Genomic DNA, 19,279 nt, shown 5'->3' on the forward strand with positions numbered 1-19,279 from the left:
GACGTAGCGCAGATGACCCTTACCTAGATATGCAAATAAGCATGATGTCATAATACGCGCATCACTATGTGCGCGCTCCTCGTGCTTTGCCATTATTATATAAACTGCGTGATGGTGGGATATTTTCGCGACACGTTACTTTTCTGGATTGTTCATCCCGGGTCAAAATCATGTCATAATTTACTCATTATGTCCCTTTTCACTCACGAGAAGGCCTACAATCCATCCGGGCAATGATATCGAGAGGGCCCTCTCGAAGAACAGTGATACTTAGGACCTACACCCTGGCAGTATAGAGACAAAAAATGTTAGATTTTGTCAGACAACATTTTTTTTTTCATCATTATTGCAATCGTGATTCAAAATGAGACTCGAAAGCAGCCGTTTTTTCTTTGTTTTTTGCTTCTCTTTGTAGTTGTTGCTGCTGCTGTTATTGTTGTTGTTGTTGTTGTTGTTGTTGTTGTTGTTGTCAAATTCTAGTTGAGCTGACATGTGATTATAGAAGTAGCTTACAGGCCATTAAGAGCGAAGCTGCTGATGGAGTGTTAATAAACCTTTGGCAAGAGGACTAACAATACGAGTTTATTTTTTATCAACTTTTTGTTATTCCTCTGTTGCTGATGCTGGAATATAATCAGATTTTTTTTTTAAAACTCGCATTGTAGGCCTATATATTCGTTTATTTTATTATTCCCTATTATTTTTTCGTATAATCTCATGAAGCTAGGTGAGCGGAAGTAATTCCCGTCACCCGACAACAGCGGGCAGTAGATAATTCTTGGATTGGTACGATGTCAACAATACGGGATTTCCCATAGCATACTGAGTGTACTCGGTGTATTTTCCTTGTTGTACATAGGTTGGTAAACAATGCAGAAGGCAATAATGGCGTATGGAGCTGGGGAAACGGGCTCGACCTTCGTAGCACAAGCATTGTGTTAGGTTTTAATACACCGTTACACGATTTGAATGTGAGGTAGACTAGGATGGATGAACAGTTATTCACAGACAACCCTGCAATGTTTTTATGGTAAGTGAACTTTATAAGAACCCTTTCTGATAATGAACTGCTGTGCACTCATGACGTGTATCGTCACCGTGTTAACTTTTACGCCGGTGCGGTCCATACGGATTGCCGGTCATTGATCGGACATTTCGGCAGTACTGTAGCCGCGGCCGTGGGGTTGATGGTCGTCAAATGGTCGATATCGTTACGTAGCAATACCCTCTGCAATACCCCAATGGCACATCACACGATCAAGCATAGTATAATCTTCACGTATGAACTAGAATGTAAGCAATCCTTTCATTGCATGAGCCGAAAGAAAGGTAGGGGCAAGCATGGTGTCACCTTGACCGAAAGATCGGTCTGTATCTGTCCGTCGGGGAATGTTCCGCGGAGACTGCGTCTGGCTTCACGGATCCCCTGTGTCTACGGAGGACGGCGTTAATGGCAAAATACAAAAGAGTCCTCCGGACAGACGGATCTTTCTGTCTAGGTGTCACCGGACACCATGGTATTACCGGACACGCACATTTTTGCATACTAATGACATTCTGTACGCGCGAGACTTCGTAGATTAGCCTCACAGAACTTTGTGTGGACCGAAATCGCAAAAAACGCCACATAAAAATGTAAAAACACGAAAAAATTCACATTTTACCTCAAATTTATAGTTGAGTGACCCGCACCTCGTTTATAGTTAATATTCATGCATGTTTGAATCACATTTCGCAACTGAAATTCTATGAAATCCCACTCACATACAGGAAAAATGCTGAAGATTGTGTTAGAACCAAAAGTTCACTGATCAATATCGGAAAAATAAAGTAGCTATCGTCCAACGCGAACGATGCGGAATAGTTGTGCGCTAAGGGGCACGCAACTCATCACCCGCGCGTGCAGCTCCCATAGACAAAGCACGTATACTCTAACCAGTTGTCGATTTCTCACAAGGTTTTATTGCGTGAACTGTTCGAAATGGTCAAGACAGACATTTTACTGTAAAATACGAAATTTGAGCTTCATTTGCAGATTTTTTTGTGTGTCATCCGCTCGGTGAGAATGTGTACGGTGATTTGTGGGATGAATTGTGATTCTGGTGCAAGGATTAGGTGCGAAAGACCTCGATTATTCGATTACGAAAATAGCGTCCGGTAATACAATGCGATTTTGCACCGCGCAAAAAAACACTATTTTTAGAGGGGTATGTTTGAAGCATATTTTCTAAAAACTGGAACGAAGAAATGACGTAAGTTGGCTGAATTCGTAATTTCCATGAGTCTGTGAATAAGTGGTGTTGTTTTTAGCCGAAATTTCATTCTATGCGTACGGAATTCAAAGCCAAAAAGAAAAGCGTCCGGTAATAGGATGTTCCACCCTATCTTGCCCTTGTAGACGGAAAGATCTGTCTGTCCGGAGAAGTCTTATTTTTTTGACGTTCTGTTATCGCGCTCCTCAGCTCCGGAGCTCCGTGTGTATAGATAGGAGGGGATCCGTGAAGCCAAACGCAGTCTCCGCGGAACATATCCGCGACAACCAGATACAGACCAATCTTTCGGTCAAGATTGTCACTAACTTAGACTCTGGTCTCTAGATAGACCTAACCTTAAAAGCTCTAGATTTCTGGACCTGTGCTTGTGAGGGAATGGACGATCATTCAAATTTTTGTGTCTGACACTTTTTAAATAGTAGCCTATGCTAAGCCTAAGGCTAAGGCAAATGTCGTTGTCATTTTCAGGGGTGGGTGTACGTTTCTTTCCTGAATATCTTTTATTAATTGTAGAAAACTAAAATATAAGGAATCTCCATAGTCTATGATATTCATTCAATAATCCGTAATGTGATTTTGTTTAAAATTACGTCAAAAACCCACCGAAATCCGTAATTAAAATCAGGTCTGTAAGCGTCCATATTGCTTCACTCCTCATCTTCTGCTTGTTATTTGAATGGCAATCACTCTCGTATACTACAACGTAGCGAGTTGGAAAAGTTCATGACCTTGTGGGAGCGGAAGTGACCCATGAAAAGGTCAAATCATGAGAGCAGCACACGCTGATAAAATACATGTACGTACAATGTAGCATTACTAGCAAACGACAAGCTTTACATAACACACAAGACGCACGGGCGTATGTAAAATGCTACCACGGTATTTCCGGTTGAGCATTCGTGGTAGTTCGTTGATTTTGTAAATCGTCGCACAATCTACTCCGAAAAATTCAACTATAAGGTCTGGATGCCAACAAAACACCAAATTCAGCTCAACCATCAGCAAAATACGATGTAGGTGAGTGGTAAAAATCATCTTATTCGTAAAATCAAACAAAATAAAAGACATTTTAAAGCGACGGTCGTAGCTGATACAACGTAAAACACTAGTAGATGTCAGACTGCTGTGCTTCGCACAGCGGTCTGATCAGGCTAGTCGCGACTTGACGCTGTGAGTCCAGTACCAGTTGGTACTTGCACTCCAGATGAACAGTGTTGTCTGCTACCTAACCCCAGCGCGGGGCGCTGTAGCCAGTAACAGCTCAGTACGTGTTTGGGTCGCCGCTGCGGTTATCTGCTACCATGCCTTCCTGATTCAGTAACAGGCCAAAGATGCTACCCCTCTCAGATATTACGACATGACATTGATCTCTATAGGAGATGTCCAGTTCCTTTTCTTTGGTGGAAATGAAGTTTGGGCTTTTAACATTTTGCAAGACACCAAGAAGCACTTTGTGAAACAGTACAGGGCAAGCATACCATTTTAAGAGGAATTCAAAGTTTATTTGATGAAAATCGGTTTTGGAATGGCTGAGATATCCAAAGACAAAGTAAAACAAAGAGATCCCAATAAAAGGTGGGACCCACCTTTTATGAGGATAAAGCTTTTCTGTTGGTCCTGTGTGTGAGAGAGTCACAACCCACACATGAGGAATAGCCTACCTCATCATTTCATCTCAGTGTCCTGCAAAATCTTGTACATCGCATTAGTGACCACTTACAATTCGTAAAAATAGTTTAGCCACATGCAATGTAACAGCAATTTCATATTCCATTCCTTAACTCTTTATTTGCCATGGTTGAAACCCCCTGTGTGCCATGTTATTCTGAGACACGAAGGTAGTCATGCTGTGAGAAAGAATTTTGTTTTTCCAATCTATATAACTTCTATACATTTCCATTAAGCTGGAAATAATAGTGAGCAAAGGTGAAGAAGAATACCAAGCATTGCTTTGATATAAATTGTATGACAAATCCATTTCTATTTATTACTTATTTATTTATTTTCTTTTTACCAGTTGCTACATTACTGTAAAAGCTTGACTTTTGCACATGAAACTGTAAGAGAAACTTAGAATTTACACGCAAAGTAAGTTTTGAACAGGGCTTGATAGTCAATCACCACATAGAATGCAAGTTGTATGTAAAAGGAACAAAAACGCGAGAAAAGCTTTCATTGTACCGCGGGATTAGGCGATTTATCGATCAGTTTAAGTGGATTAGTGCGTTTGAGTGGAATATGCGAAGTTGGCACGCTGTCGACTGAGTGGGACGTGCGAACATGGCACATAAAGAGTTAATTATACATGGAATGTAGATTGATATCTTCTTTACGCAAGCACTTTATTTTGTTGTCTTCAAGGAAATCAAAGGCTTGCTGAGGTATGGCAGATTTTGGTGAGACTCCTACAAGTGTGCCCGACCCCGATGACATGATGAAGCAGCCGATTAAGAAGCTGGAACCAGCGATCAACCGATATACCAAGATCGTCATTCCACTGGATCTTGACAGGCTCAGCAACCACTGTAGGAATATTCAGAAGGTACCAACCTTTATGTCACTCCATTCTATACAAAAAACAAACAAACAGGCAAACACATGACAAAGCCATTGTGCCAGTCAAAATAAACATCAAGTCAATATACCTAACACTGACAAGAGAGCGTGGCATCATACATTTCCGAAAGAAACATTTTTCCTTGGCAATCTGACCTGCTCTTAAAGTACATTTATGTAGGCAGAGAAGGACTCCACTGCCACATATTACCTCGGCCAAGGAAGGAGGGTTATTAAAATGTTTTCATCGGCGTTAATTTGTTTGTTTGTTTGCTGTGTGCAAGATAACTCAAAAGGTTATGAACGGATTTGAACGAAACTTGCAGGAAAAGTTGATAATGAAACATTGATCGGATGATTAAATTTTGGTAGTGATCCAGGAATTTTTATGGATTTTTGAGGAATTCTTTTCATCTTTTTGCAGATAAGGTCAATCATTTAGGGAGTTCAAGCTGGGCGCATTTGAGGTTTGCATACATGCTCTTAAGCGCGAGTTCTGTTCAGGCCAGGTGCTGCGCAGCTGGAAGCTGATGACGTAAAGAAAAGGCTTCTGTATTGGAAAACTGGACGACTTTCAGCATGTGAGCATGGCTAGAAATTAGCTGGTTGGCTGAGGTCTGCGCTCTCAAGTGCTTTTGTAGGTTATCTAATATATTTGTCTCACTTTGAGTATCTGGTATCCATATTGTTTGTATCTTTTGGCTGTTTCACAGATTCAGTATTCAGAAATGGATAGGCGTAGTATTTGTATCGGTCTTGGTGTGAATTTCCTCGTGATAGTGTCTTTTCCCTTTTACAGATGCTCATGTTGATTTTTGACCTTTTTCTTTACCCCAAAAGTTGCAGCAACAACAACAATGGGATAAGCTGAGAGCAGAACAGATAAATGCCAGGAGGACAGTGCAAGTAAGTGAATTAAGGCTTCTAATCTTTGCGTGATTTGATTTGAGTATCATACCACAAATAATTTACTGGTGTAAACATTATGTGATATTTTATATGCCATTCGTCATGTTAAAAGAAATCTAGGTGAAAGAAAAGGGGAAAAAGTACAAATGCCATATCGTCGCTGGGGTGACAAGACCTCGTATCTAAAAAATGACAAATGTTCAGGAGAGCAAAAAAACATGGCGGCCAAAGCACTGTAGTGAATGGGAAAGCCTTTCCGTTGACATGTCATGGTGGCTTCATTTTTGGAGTAAGACAGTTGGGTTTTGGCCAAGACATCACTTGACCCATTATTTGACCATTAAGCCAAAAAATTTTTTTTTGACATTTTTGAGATACGAGGTCTTGTCACCCCATCGACGATATGTCAGACTTCTGATCTGGTGCAGCAAGTAGACAATATCAGGATTTTGTCATTTTTGTTATAAAGCAAGGATCAAAGTTTCTCTTTGCCTTTCTGTTCCTCCATTTAGTCTCTTGGGCTATGATGTTGGACTGTTGCATTATTCTCCAAAAGTAGGTTTAGCTTGAGCACATTACAGGGCACTGAACCTAAATTAATGCAAAAAGCACTGCCTAGCATGTGAAAGATATACCTATGACAGCTACACACTGTATTGGCACATTTATGGTAACAGGAACTCCTATTGACCGATTCGGGTTCGTTGAGGGCAGCAGACATTTTATGGCACTGGGCGCAGCCATAAGGTGTCTCAGCCGACCCCCCCTGCTCTCCCCCACCCCCTGGGCAACGTGTTTATCGCGCACTTGTAACAAAGGTTCGCGCACTAAGCAAGCATTCACGCACTCAGTACGAGACGCCCATTGGCTAAAGCAACCATGCATCAGTTTTTCATTCTGCACGCGTGCTAATGTAGGGAGAGGGGTGGGGAGTGGGAAGGGGGTCGGATGAGACACCGCGTAATGGCGCTGCCCATGCCAAAAATACACATAGCGCGTCACAGAATCGGTCAATACTCGAGCTAGACTTATGTGAACATTTTTCTGTAAGATTTTTCAATCAAATTTATTTTGCTTTTCTAAGACTAGATGTGCAGTATGCAGTTCTGTTTGGTTCAGCTCAGTTCAATATGATTCGCAAATACAGAACCAGATCTATCAGTCACATGAATACATAAATGGTAATCAAGGAGAATGTTCAATGCATGTACTGTATTACAGGCAGAAATTTTTGCGGTACATTGATTTTCGCTTATTTGGTGCAACTTCTGGCTTGCGCGAATTCTAAAATCAGTGAAAATATCTTCACAATTTTCTCTGCACATTGTGAGTAGGTTGACAATTGTGCAATGTGTATTCAAGGACCGGCGAATATGTTTTTGAGCAGCTCAGTGCGAAAAATTAATCTAACGAAAATATCGACGTTTACAGTATACAGTGATCCACAAACTAATTACAAGTGTACATGATGTATCACATAGTGCATGTGAAAATTTCTTGCAAATTTTGAAGGTCTGTGAAAGCTCATTGTCGCTTTGGTCGTAATAAGATTTTTGTGTCGTCGTTGTCACAGCAACTGAAGGCCAATGTCCGCGAGATGGAGAAAGTGCGACTCCAGGTGTGCGAGGCAGACCTAGAGGAGTTTGACGGCCAGATGGCACCGGTCAAGGACGACGTCATCCATGCTGTGGTGGAGGTCATTGAACTATGCGGGGTGGAGAGCTCACCGCTGGACCCACCTCTTATGACCCAATCCCTCCTCAATGCCGATGAGAAGACAAGGTCAAGATTTCGTCTCAACAGCTCCAATGAAGGTATAGTGTTATCATACCACTCAAGTTGGTAACTAGAGAAGTTTGTGTGTGCATTTATAACTCTTTGCTCTTGAATAGCTACCACATTGTATTCAGCTGATAGTGCTGAAATACAGGTTCTGTGTTGTCATACATGTATGTCAATTGTGTCAATTCAGTTATTCATATTTAGTTGCAGTTTTCAATATTGATTTTGATCATTGTCAGTATAATACTGTCTTGCATGTTTATTTTTTATTTTTTTCGTCACAATCTTTGTGCAGCTGATACTAATCAATAGTATGTCACTGCCTGTCATGCTAATGTTCGGCAAAAACTGTCCAATGCGTAAAATAGAGGAAGTCATTGCAGAAAAGAAGAAATGGTTGGCAGGTCAGACGAGTGTCCTCATGATTTATCTTCCCAGCAGTGAGCTATTATCACCCAAGGCAGGAAGGAATGTTGGCTTGAAGCATTCTGCAGGACGACTGTGGGTTTCATATTCAATTTTCCTCTCTCTTGAAAGCCTTACGCTACAGTGGACTCCCATTATATCAAAGTCCTCTGGTCTGGCAGTTTTCTTTAGATATATCGAAATTTTGTCAGAACCAAACAAATAAACAATAAAAAACATAGAGTGGATAATGTCCTGGCCTGAATATTTACTTCGTTGTAACCGGAATTTTGTTCTAAATGTGTTCGTTATAACAGGAGTGCACTACACTAAGTTATATTTTTCTTTCTTCTCAGCAGCAAAGAGCCCCCTCTTGTCCGGTGACACCAGTGAGGACATCTCAGACCACGTGTCTCACGACGAGAGTGAGCATCAAGGTGGTGGGGCTCTCCAGCAGCAGGCCCAACAAACAGTGGATGAGGAGGACTCGTCCTCTCAAGAGGCCCAGGAGTCTTGGGTCCACCTCAAGGAGGAGCTGGTCCAACTCAACAGCCTCACCCACGAGTTTGCTGCCCAGGTCAAGGTGAGATCAATCACACCTAAAAGCTGCATTTACACCATGTTCCGGGCGGCAACAGCAGCCCCGTTTCAGGCCACCGTGGACAAAACAGGATGGACGTGAGACGACATGGTGTAGACGAGATTGTGAAACGTGGCATACCGTGATTGCTGTGGATGCTGTGTCAGATTTTGAAACTGTCAAAAAATTTGCCATGGCAGTCCCGGTGCTAATGAGGAATTTTGTATGTCGTGATAAAACGGGGTGAACGCAATGAAACACGGCAGCACGTAATAGTCCATGACAAATCTTGGAGGCAGTCCGTAGTAAGACGCGACGGAAAATATTGATAGTCTATCCTGATCAGACACCTTGAGAACAGCATCTGATAGCTAAAGTGTTCACCGGGGCGAGGACTGGAACGAACAAGACTAGAATGCAAAGGGGGGAAAACAGGAGAATGTCTCATCTACCCACTGCGCACTACGTTTCGGGCAAACGGGGCTGCCGTGGTCACTGGGAACATGGTGTAAACGTAGCTTTTCCCTTACATTGTCAAATTAGTCACGGTCACACTGGCAAAAGATTGGATAGTTTAAGATCGCGAAGCCTTCGCGATCTTTGGTAGTCCGTCGGCACTGGCAGCCAAACTTCTTGATATCTAAGTTCTCAAAGTTTGTGCCACTAGTGCACATGTGCAAGAAAGAAGAAAGAGTGAGCTGTCTGACAGCTAGTGAGTGTGACGTAACAATGCACGCAGGTGCATCCATTGAGGCACCTCCTGAAAACCATCATTCAATTGATGCCACAAACAGGTGGTGGACTGGTTACGTGACAGACTTCTCAAAGTTTCAGTTGCGAGCATTCAAATATCCCTACTTTGAGTGGCCAGTTTCACGAGAAGTTTTGCGGGAAGTTTGCGATCACACTTGCAAAACTTTGAGATCTTAAAGATCATGATCTTAAACTTTGTGATCTTTTGCCGGTGTGACCAGGGCTACAGTCACCAAAGATTAGGCAATCTTTGAAAAAAACAACAACAACTAAACAAAAACAAAGAGAAAAACTTTACCACTGGAAGTGATACAGCTAAGCTAATGCTATGAGACAGTATGTTTGTAAATGTAGTTTCAAGTTTATTCACAGCAGATCTTGGCTGTTTTTTTTTGGGGGGGGGGGGCAAGCTTGATCAAATATGGGACCCAATTTTTGCACATTTTCAACTTCTTTAAATTGAAATTACATCATCAACTTTTGTATCCCTTTTCATAAGCAAGGGTAATGATTTCCAACCTTAGAAGGTTTTAATAGACTGATGTAACTTGCAGTGTTATAGGAAGCAAAACATTGACATAACATTACATACACAAATGTAATTTAAGTTGCATAATTCATGAATATAAAATCACTGAAAATTATGCTGGGTATGTATAACATGACAGTGGTGAATGCAGAGTTGTTATCAGATGGGATACAAAACTGTCATGATATCAGGTCCTATCCTTAGACTTTGCTGATCATAGGTGAGGTGTGTAACCTCAATGAAATAGCTGCAAATACTGTATCAGTGTATACACCATGTATTTCGCTTCATTTTTATTTTTGCGAATATCATATTAGTCAGATGCCGGTCACAAATTTCAACAGACACACAAAGATATCAACTCTGATAATGACATGAATACAGTATGCATACACACATTTGTCCATCCATTGCTGCACTCCACAATTGCTAGATTAAACCACCAGTGAATAATTGTCTAGAAGTCCGATTTGCAAAAAATTGGACTCACTAGATATACAGTAGAAGTACTTTGTGACTTCACACGCATTCATAGCTTTGGGCAGAACCCCCAGAGCAATACTGACAACATGGTTTACATTTGCTCTTTCCTTCAGTCGCAGCAAGAGACCTTGGACCACATCCAGAACAACATTGAGGTCGCCAACATGAATGTGGCTGCTGGTGTGAGGAATCTACTGCAGGTATTCAAAATTTGAATCCATTGGAGAAAAAAAAAATGCCCTTTCAAGGAATTTATTAATTGAATGCATGCAACATGTATGAAAATGAAATAGATACATTTTACATGTATTTGTTAAGTTTAAGTTCAGCTTAAAAAGCAAAATGAACAAAGCAAAAAACATAAATCTTCATTTGCGGGATATAAAACTATGTTATCAACTGCTAGTCGTTGGTAGTTAATGCTGACTCCTATTACAAAATTTCAAGAGCATGTGGTATGTGAAAATTGTTAAAGTTATGTTTAATGTCTTTCCTGATTTTAGTAAAGAAGAGAAGTGTTTTTGTTTTTTTAATCCTTCTATGTATATTTTGCAGACAAAATGTCCTGATATGATTTTCTCTTTCCTGTAGTAAGCAGAAAAATGTGGGGGAACAAAGTTGAAGACTGTATGTTGACCTTGATTATCTTTCCATCTCACAGTTAGATTTCTCTATCATCCAGATTTGTTCGCACAGCGAAGACACAAAAACAAAGTGCTTTCAAACTCAAAAGCTTTCACCAAACTCACACAATTTTCCTACAACATTCCAAAAAAGAAACCTACGTTATGAATTTTTGCATTAAATGTGTCAATTTTCGTAAATATCAACTATGATATTAAGTATAAGCTATAGTGTGGATTACACCACTGTTGCGGTGCACACTACCTGTCTAGCTACCACTGAGTTAGCAGCTACATAGACATATACATAAACTTTGTTCCTCCCATATCTGGTCAAATTGCTTGTCTGGAAGGGCCCCAGTCACGACATGGTTGGATAACAGAGGTCGGACTGTCTACGAAATGAAAAAAAAATGAAAAGAACTTTTGCGTTTTTTTTTTTACTTTTCCAATTTCAGGCATCCCGTCTCAAAACTGCCATGCTTCCACTGGGAGGGGCGCTCTTGGGGGGAATCGTCGGCGGTCCTGTCGGATTGGTTGCGGGTATCAAGGTGGGTGCGGCAGCAGCCCTCGGCGGCGGTGCCATAGGCTTCCTCAGCGGCCGCGCCATCAAGAAACGCAAGGACCAAAAGATCCAGATGGAGATGTCGGTCCTGACGAACGGTTCAACGACGGACAGTCTGGTTGAATCGAGAAAGGACAAGTGACCGGGTATAGGGGCAAACAATTACCGACAGGACCCTGAATTGTCGCATGATTTGTGCCGCGAGATATGTCTGCCGGCAAGTCAGCATGGAAAATGGAGGAATGATACGGAGCATAACAGTGATTGTGCAATGCATACTTTTTGTTTACATCAGGTAAAAGGATATAGTCCTACAGACCGAATAGAGAGAGAGAGAGAAGAAGGAAAAAAAGAACTCATTTCTCATCACATTCTTCGCTGCTGTTGGAGATTTCACACAATGCATGTGTATTGCCTTGTATCACTCACAGGTAAAGATCAGAGCAGCCGTACCCCACTCAAGTTGTAGGCATGATTAACGGTGAGACCGAACTCGGCCCAGTGCACTAGAGGATCCACGTGGTGAAATGTACGCCCCTCTTCTGCATCCAGTGTGACTCTATGAATACTTCACCATGGTCTACATCATGAACAATGATGCCCGACCATTTGATGCCTAGTAAACTGCAGTGAATTGCAATGCAACTTTTGCTAGTGCATGAAAAAGACCAAGGAAAATTAAGTGCATGATGTTAAGGGACCTATGTTGTGCAAAATGCATGTTGACCTGTGTCGATTCATGTTACCCTTAACATCACTTCATGCGGCAAACAAATATCTAAATACGTTCCATATATTTTATAATAAATTTCGTGCTATTTTCTTACTTTACTTTATTACTTTGATATGCCACTTAAAAACCTTCCAAACCAATATTCTGCTTGTGATCTCATCTGTCAATCATCACTAAATTATTGGTATGATTTTAGATCAAAAGACATTGGAATGCATCTTCTCCAAGACCGAGCATACATGTAACATGCATGTTCCCCTACAATGTCTATTGTTAGCCACATTAGTAACGTGGAAACATGTAAGTTAAGCTCATTCTAGTGGAAGACACATTCCAATGTCAGTGTGAAACAAAATTATTGCAAAATAGTAGGAAAATTATTTCAAAATATGTGGACTGTATCTAGGTATTCATTTCACAACATAGATGATGTTGAGGGTATCATGACTCAACAAATATCAACATGTACTGGCATCACATAGTCCCTTTAAGCTGGAAGGTAGAGGCTGCATTGTTTCAAGTTACCCAGTCATCAGCTTCAAGCAAGATCAATTCCGTTGTAATTTCGTTGTCAGAGCAAATGTTTTCTGAAGTTTTCACATGTTTCTCCTCATGTGTGTGCTGTACGATGTGAAGAACATTGTATTAACGCAAGACTTTATGTTTAGGAGTAAAAAATTATTCATATTTATTTAATATCATTTGTTTTGGGACTCCAAATCCATTAGTAGTGATGATGACAGTGCAGGACTGAAATATCACAGTTAGTGGTTCAAATCTGAGATATCATTAAGACGTCAGACAGAAGTGGAAATCAAGAGTTGTTAACGCTCTCCAAAGAAACTCCCAACCTCCCAAAACTCCCGACCCTGATCATAACGTAGTATTTTGCTCATAAACATTGCAAAACAGCACTGTTTGGTGTACATCCATGAATATTTTAAAGCAAATAGTCAGTTATTACACCAAATATTCCAAGTGCTATTGTGCTCAAACCATCCCTGTATTTCAGTTTTATATTCATCTCAGTGTAACTACATATTATCATACTGTGTAATTTGTTCTTGGGTTGCTTTTTATTTTGTAATTGTAGCTACCATTGTGAGGTAGCTCTTGTTGTATTATGATTTGTACCAATTGAATATGCAATCATTAACATTTTACTAGCCTGATTTCTTGATGCCGAAAGTAAAGGAGAGTTTGTCAATTTGAGCTCAGGAAATTGGGTCTGGAAAAAGTTATTTTCTGTTTCTTATTTGAAAATGTAGGCAAATTCTCCTGAATGTTTTTGTCATCAAGTTAATTAAAAAGACATTCATTTGAAAGTGGCTCTTACACTCTGTAGATCCAAAGTGTACATTCATTACATGTATGTACACTAAAGAATTAGGTGCTGTACGTGTAAATGAACGGTGCTGATGAAATGAGTCTGACAATACTGGACACTGACATTACACATGAGCAAAGGCATTAATAGAAGGAGCTCTGTTGTGGTGGTGAATCGGGAACCGTCGTAAACACACAGGGTAGTGGCTTCTACCACACGTGTGTTGGACTGTTTCAGTCTTTTCAGGACAGTGTGATTTTTGGCAATGCCCTGATGTCTTCTAGTGATATATAAAGATGTATTCATGCCTGATGAGAACACAGCTTACTGTATTTGAAAGGGATATAAGTGGAAAGAGAGGGGGAGAGAGATAGTGAAGGAAAGAATGATAAGAGTTATTTATGACATGAATCTGTATCTTCGTAGGTTTTTAATATCAAGTGGAAAGCAAAACCATTCACAGCCCACAGTTCTGCCGTGAAACCGTCCTCATTCAGAAATTCTTGAATGCATTAAATTATACAAGCTTGATTTTGTGATGATATAATTCCTATGAGATGTCGCAGTATCTGTTTTTGCTATCTAATCTATATGACTCGAGTTTGAGTGAACAGTGCATGTCCGACAATCGCCCTGTCTTCTTTTGAGAAATGTATACATGTTGTACACATATTTACGTATGTCTTAGCATGGGAGTTTGCACATCTTTTTGTCCTCGTAGCTTGAAAAGTATATCGAATCTCACAAGTACTATGTTGCATTTGAATGTCAGTGTTCTTTTCTTTTACTGGATGTGGGTATCATTATGAGTTGGGTGTAGTAAACTTTGCAAATGGCGTATGTATGGTGTATGATGTCATAAATGAAATCAAGTTTACCTTCTTCATTCATAAGAAGACACAGCTGACAACGCTCCTGCTAAATTTCATATTGAAGTGATGCAAATGAAATCAAATTTTTGCTCTGAATTTGCCAGATGCATTTTTGCTAGCTGTAAGAGTTTCTTTTGTGTATGTGACATAACCTAACAAGAAGTGCAGATCATTTTTTTCATTGGTTCTTTTATTATGAAAAACCACAAACATGACAGGAAGCACCATAAATTGGAATCTTGTCCACCTTTGGACAAAGTGTTTTACCCACTTTGTTCATCAAGATCAAGGAGTGGACATGCAGTGCTATGTCATACCAGTGGCAGAGCCGTTTAAAAGAATAGACCTGTCACTCGATGACCCAACATGTGAACTGAGATCAGTATTTTCTGCTATGATTGCAATTAGACTTAAGTCAAACTGAGAGAATTGAAAAAGAAAGAATTCCAAAGAGTGATTATACCTTCTTCAAGCATGCCAAGTATACAGAGAAGAGAACTGCTTTTGAAGCATTCCTGTACTTTGTTTGTTCGTTCGTTTGTTTGCTTTTTTTTTTGTTGGTGTGTGTCTGTGTTTTTGATATTTATGGTTCTTTTTGTTGAAATAGCTTGTAAACTTCCACGCAATGGTCGACTATGTATGCTTGTTTGATGGGGTTGCCTTGGCGAACTCTTTCTGTACTTTGAATGCCATTTGGCACAGAAAACCCCGTAAGGTTGTATGAGGGGCGACTGAAAAGTGTTCGTCCTAACATGGAAAAGATTAAGATAATGAAGACCAAATTTGGTATATGGAATCTTACACATATCTTAAACCTATCCACCAAATGTCTTTAATAGTCATAGATCTTAGTATGATGGATTTGTGGCTAATTCAAGTTTACACCAAAGTGCAATGAATTGATAATGATAATAAGTTGTCGTTGTCAATGCCTCAACCATAAAACGGGTTGAGATTCTCTAGTGAATTATTTTTTAGATAATGTGTGTCAGCACCTCAAGTTTGATTTCATTTATCAGGATTTTGCTTTTGTTCAGATCTTTTCCGTGCTTTTGTTATCTGTACTCGTATGTTCTGTGAATCTTCTTTATTGTATAGACCTTCAATCCTTTGTCTATTCTTTTTTTTTTTTCATACGTGCTAAAATGTCGTATTTGTTTGTTTGTTTGTTTCTTTTGTTTCTGTATTATCTCTTCAGAATGTATGCATTGGGCCACTGGTTATCAGTATTGTCAGTATGGTAACCGTTGTTAACCCATCGCCACCATGTGAATAATAGATGGTAGGCATGCGTGACAAGAAAACATGTTATTAATTATAACACAATTTGTTGGTGTGTTAATGAAAAATGCATACTGCATTTTAGTTTCTTGTTGTTGTACAGTTTGTATCTAACCTAAGTGCCTGTAAATATATTGTGGGTATATATCTACTGACTATGGTTGAAATATATTTTTATATGTGTGTCAGTGCAATGAGTGAATCAATTGCAGTCTGTGCTCTTAGTTTGATGTTTAATGGTAGTGGTTTTGACTGGGAAAAAGTAATTAATGAACAAACAGACAGACAGACAGACAGACAGACAGACAGACAAACAAAATCATCGGGACCTGATCTTGTGACACTCGACAACAGGTGCTGCAGGTTTTGAAGGGACAAGTCCATCTTTATAGACATGTGGATTGAGTGAATGCAACAACATTGGTAGAACACTTCAGTGCAAATTTGAGGAAAATTGGACCATCTGTTTAAAAGCTATGAATTTTTGAAGTTTCTGCTCAGTCACTGCTGGATGAGAAGACTACTACAGCTCGAGATGTCATATTCTTATGTCATATGTGTACAACGATATTAAAAAAAGAAAATTCAACATATTTTCACTTTTCTCACATAATAAAAGAACACTTGACTTGTATCTTTCAGAAGGCAGGGGGAATGATATTACCCGACGTCAGTGGCAAGTCGAGGAAATGTGCTCTTTTTTTCAAGAAATACATGTACAATTTTGTGAAATTCTCTTTATATTTTCCTTATATCGTTCTACCTATGTGACATCATACACTGTACTAGTCTTCTCATCCAGCAGTGAATGCGCAGAAAATTTTAAGATTCACAACTTTTGAACAGAATCTCAGATTTCCTCCACAACTTTCACCGATGTGTTCTCCCAATATTGCTGCATTCACTCAATCCACATATATATAAAAGTGAACTTGTCCTTTAACAGAAGCAGGATTCTCATTTTGAAGAGAAATTACACTTAAACGGCACCAGAATTATTCATTATCTGTTCCATGTATCTGTGATAATGAAGAACAGAGAAGAACTGAGTAGCGCTGCCAGCTGAGATTCAGGACCAGACATAACTTGATTGAAAAAAACAAACAAACAAACAAACAAACAAACAAACAAACAAACGAAAGAAGACAAACATTTTACAAGCACTTAAAAAAAACTTGTTAAAATCGGATGAAAGTACAAGTATAACTAGGAAGTTTTAAAGTTTAGAAGATTTGCTAATATAATTATACTAAATAGTTCTCAAACAATATTGATGAGATTGTGTAAAATGAGTGGGCTGGTGATGCCTACACCTCACAGTTTCCCATTGTTCATGTATACAGTAACAAGAACAACAATAAATGACGAAGATTCAGTTCTTGTGCTATAATATATAAAAGTGTAAAACATTATTACAATGTATTATACAGCTAGATGAATATTTCAAAATAATGATCAGTCCGATATACTGGGATTTAAGCCTTGACATACATAAAAAATTTCAAGATTTTATGTACACTATAGGCCTACAATTACACGGCTGGTTGTGAGGCGATAACATCAACCCGCTTGTTTGCGTATTCATATCGACTATTCAAGAACACACTGTATTGTGAAAGCTTCACAATTTCATAACTTCCCTAATTCTTATCCAATCATTGTCAAATGGTAATCTTGCGCTTGTATAATTTAGCTCTTTCTTTTCACACTAACTGGTCATGAATTGTTTTGTAGATTACAGTAAAAGTTCAGTACAAGTTGGGCCTACAACGTAAGGTATTTTGGAATCGTGGAACGCGTGTAAAAACGAGAGATTTAGAATGTGTGTACACGAATAGTAGCCATTCACTCGTGACCAAAGCTCTTGTATTAAACACGATGTCTTGCCAGATGTGAACACATAACAAAGGCAGCACGCATGATTACATAGGCTCACATTTCCCGCGAAAGCACTGACAATTATTATTTACACAAACACAGATACATTTGTATTTGTAATGAAAACACTGAGTATATGTCTGAAGGTTCCATGAAGTTTGCTCCTGCGACAATCCACCCCTCCATGAAATATTTGCTTGATAAGCCAAACAGTAATTCTACCCACAAGCATAACTCTAATCTTAATCCTAATCCTCGCATCAAACTTAACCTAAAACCCTATCACAACCCTAACCCTTAACGTATGTCCTTAGGAGTAAGTAAAACCGGAGTAGCTGTTGCAGAAGCAATATTATGTCGTGTCGCTATGCCTGAAAGCTCGGCTTCATCTTGGAAGTTACGTCGGTAGTTTGATATTCGCAAGGGCAAAATGGTATAATTTATCTTTATGGTATTATGTGCGATTGATTGAATTGTTACCCCGTGACATTATACTTATACATGTACATGTAGTTTATAGTGCATGGTCGTGACTTATCAGCCAGGGATCCGTGCATGGAGAATCAATATCTTGAACCACCATAATAGGTATACTACATTACTACTCAAAACTTTTCATCAGCAAAAATTACATTTCCCTTCGACTATAATTCACTTTCAGGATATTCTTTCACGATGACCCCAAGTCGGCTCTGGATAAACAGTTTTAAGAAAAGTGAAAGCTGCTACTGTTTTTAGCTTTCTATCGGGTGTTGTTGCTGTGCTTGAAACGTAGAACTTTCGACGACGTAAAGTTTGCTGCTCCGTCAGGACATGGTGATGGAAAAATAGCTGAAAATAATTGAACAAAGCTAAAGATATTCGCTCTGCGTCAGATGATGACGATCCGAAGAGGTTGGTGATTGCTTCTTCATTCACTTGCTAAAATCAGTTTGCTTTATCATAATTTCCAAGAAACCCTGAAGAAAAGTATACCATTATTAACACAAATATCTGAAGGACACTTCTACGATGTGTCGAACAAAGGGGGCCCCATTTCATAAAAGATGTCAAGATGGCAACTCTTGCGGGAAAGGCAACTTCCAATAGCAACAGTAAATCAGGAAGCTGGGTTCTTGTCGTTACCATGACAATTGCCATTCCAGCAAAAGTTGCTATCATATCAATTTTTTATGAAACGGGGCCCTGAGATGTTCATCTGTGTTCTGTGAAGGATCATTCCAAGTCAACATGGGGGTGGGGGGGGGGGGGAGGTGGGGGGGGGGGGGTATAGATTGATGGTTGCGTAGTTCTACGTTAAAACACATCCTCCTTTTGGTACTCTGGTGTTTCACGACATCTTCTGATGCAACATTCTTTTGTTACGTCTTTATTGACGCGTCACATTAGATACGTCATGTGGTATACCTGCCACATCATTCTGTCTTTCCATCAGCGCTTAGATTTCGGCAGCATAAGTTTTGTTCATTCAGCCACAGACACGCTGCCATTGTTTTACGCTTCGTCCATTTCACATGTGACCGTGGGTGATGTTATAGTTATTCCCTAGTTATTCATAGGGTTTATTATTCAGGAAAACGCAAATTCAGCATATTCTATAGATGTTCCTTTATCTGAAAATGAAATAGATAGGGTTCGTTATTTCAAAGGTTCATTTTATATCCAAAAATGAAATGAGGTTCGCTATTCATAGAGTTCGTTAATCCGAAAATGAAAAACAAACAAACAAC

General features: G+C 39.6%; 1 protein-coding gene across 1 annotated transcript; it reads left to right on the forward strand.

Annotated features, from left to right (window-relative positions):
* Nucleotides 1-894: 894 nt before the first annotated feature.
* LOC139719693 (syntaxin-17-like) lies at nt 895-11,847 on the forward strand. The gene is made up of 7 exons (XM_071631091.1): nt 895-1,030; nt 4,635-4,815; nt 5,670-5,735; nt 7,312-7,552; nt 8,285-8,508; nt 10,384-10,470; nt 11,352-11,847. The coding sequence occupies exons 2-7, from the start codon at nt 4,657-4,659 to the stop codon at nt 11,598-11,600; spliced, it is 1,026 nt and encodes a 341-aa protein (XP_071487192.1). The 5' UTR covers nt 895-1,030; nt 4,635-4,656; the 3' UTR covers nt 11,601-11,847.
* Nucleotides 11,848-19,279: the final 7,432 nt, after the last annotated feature.

Source organism: Diadema antillarum, unplaced genomic scaffold (assembly GCF_040938485.1).
Source record: "Diadema antillarum isolate AM-2024a unplaced genomic scaffold, OU_Dant_1.0 scf00000113, whole genome shotgun sequence".
Lineage (NCBI taxonomy): Eukaryota > Metazoa > Echinodermata > Echinoidea > Diadematoida > Diadematidae > Diadema > Diadema antillarum.

Excerpts from the sequence above, each read along its gene's own strand:
- LOC139719693 (XM_071631091.1), top strand. The coding sequence starts at position 4,657 with ATGGCAGATTTTGGTGAGACTCCTACAAGTGTGCCCGACCCCGATGAC. Across the intron at positions 7,553-8,284 it reads TCTCAACAGCTCCAATGAAG|CAAAGAGCCCCCTCTTGTCC; the intron begins GTATAGTGTTAT and ends TCTTCTCAGCAG. Across the intron at positions 8,509-10,383 it reads AGTTTGCTGCCCAGGTCAAG|TCGCAGCAAGAGACCTTGGA; the intron begins GTGAGATCAATC and ends TCTTTCCTTCAG.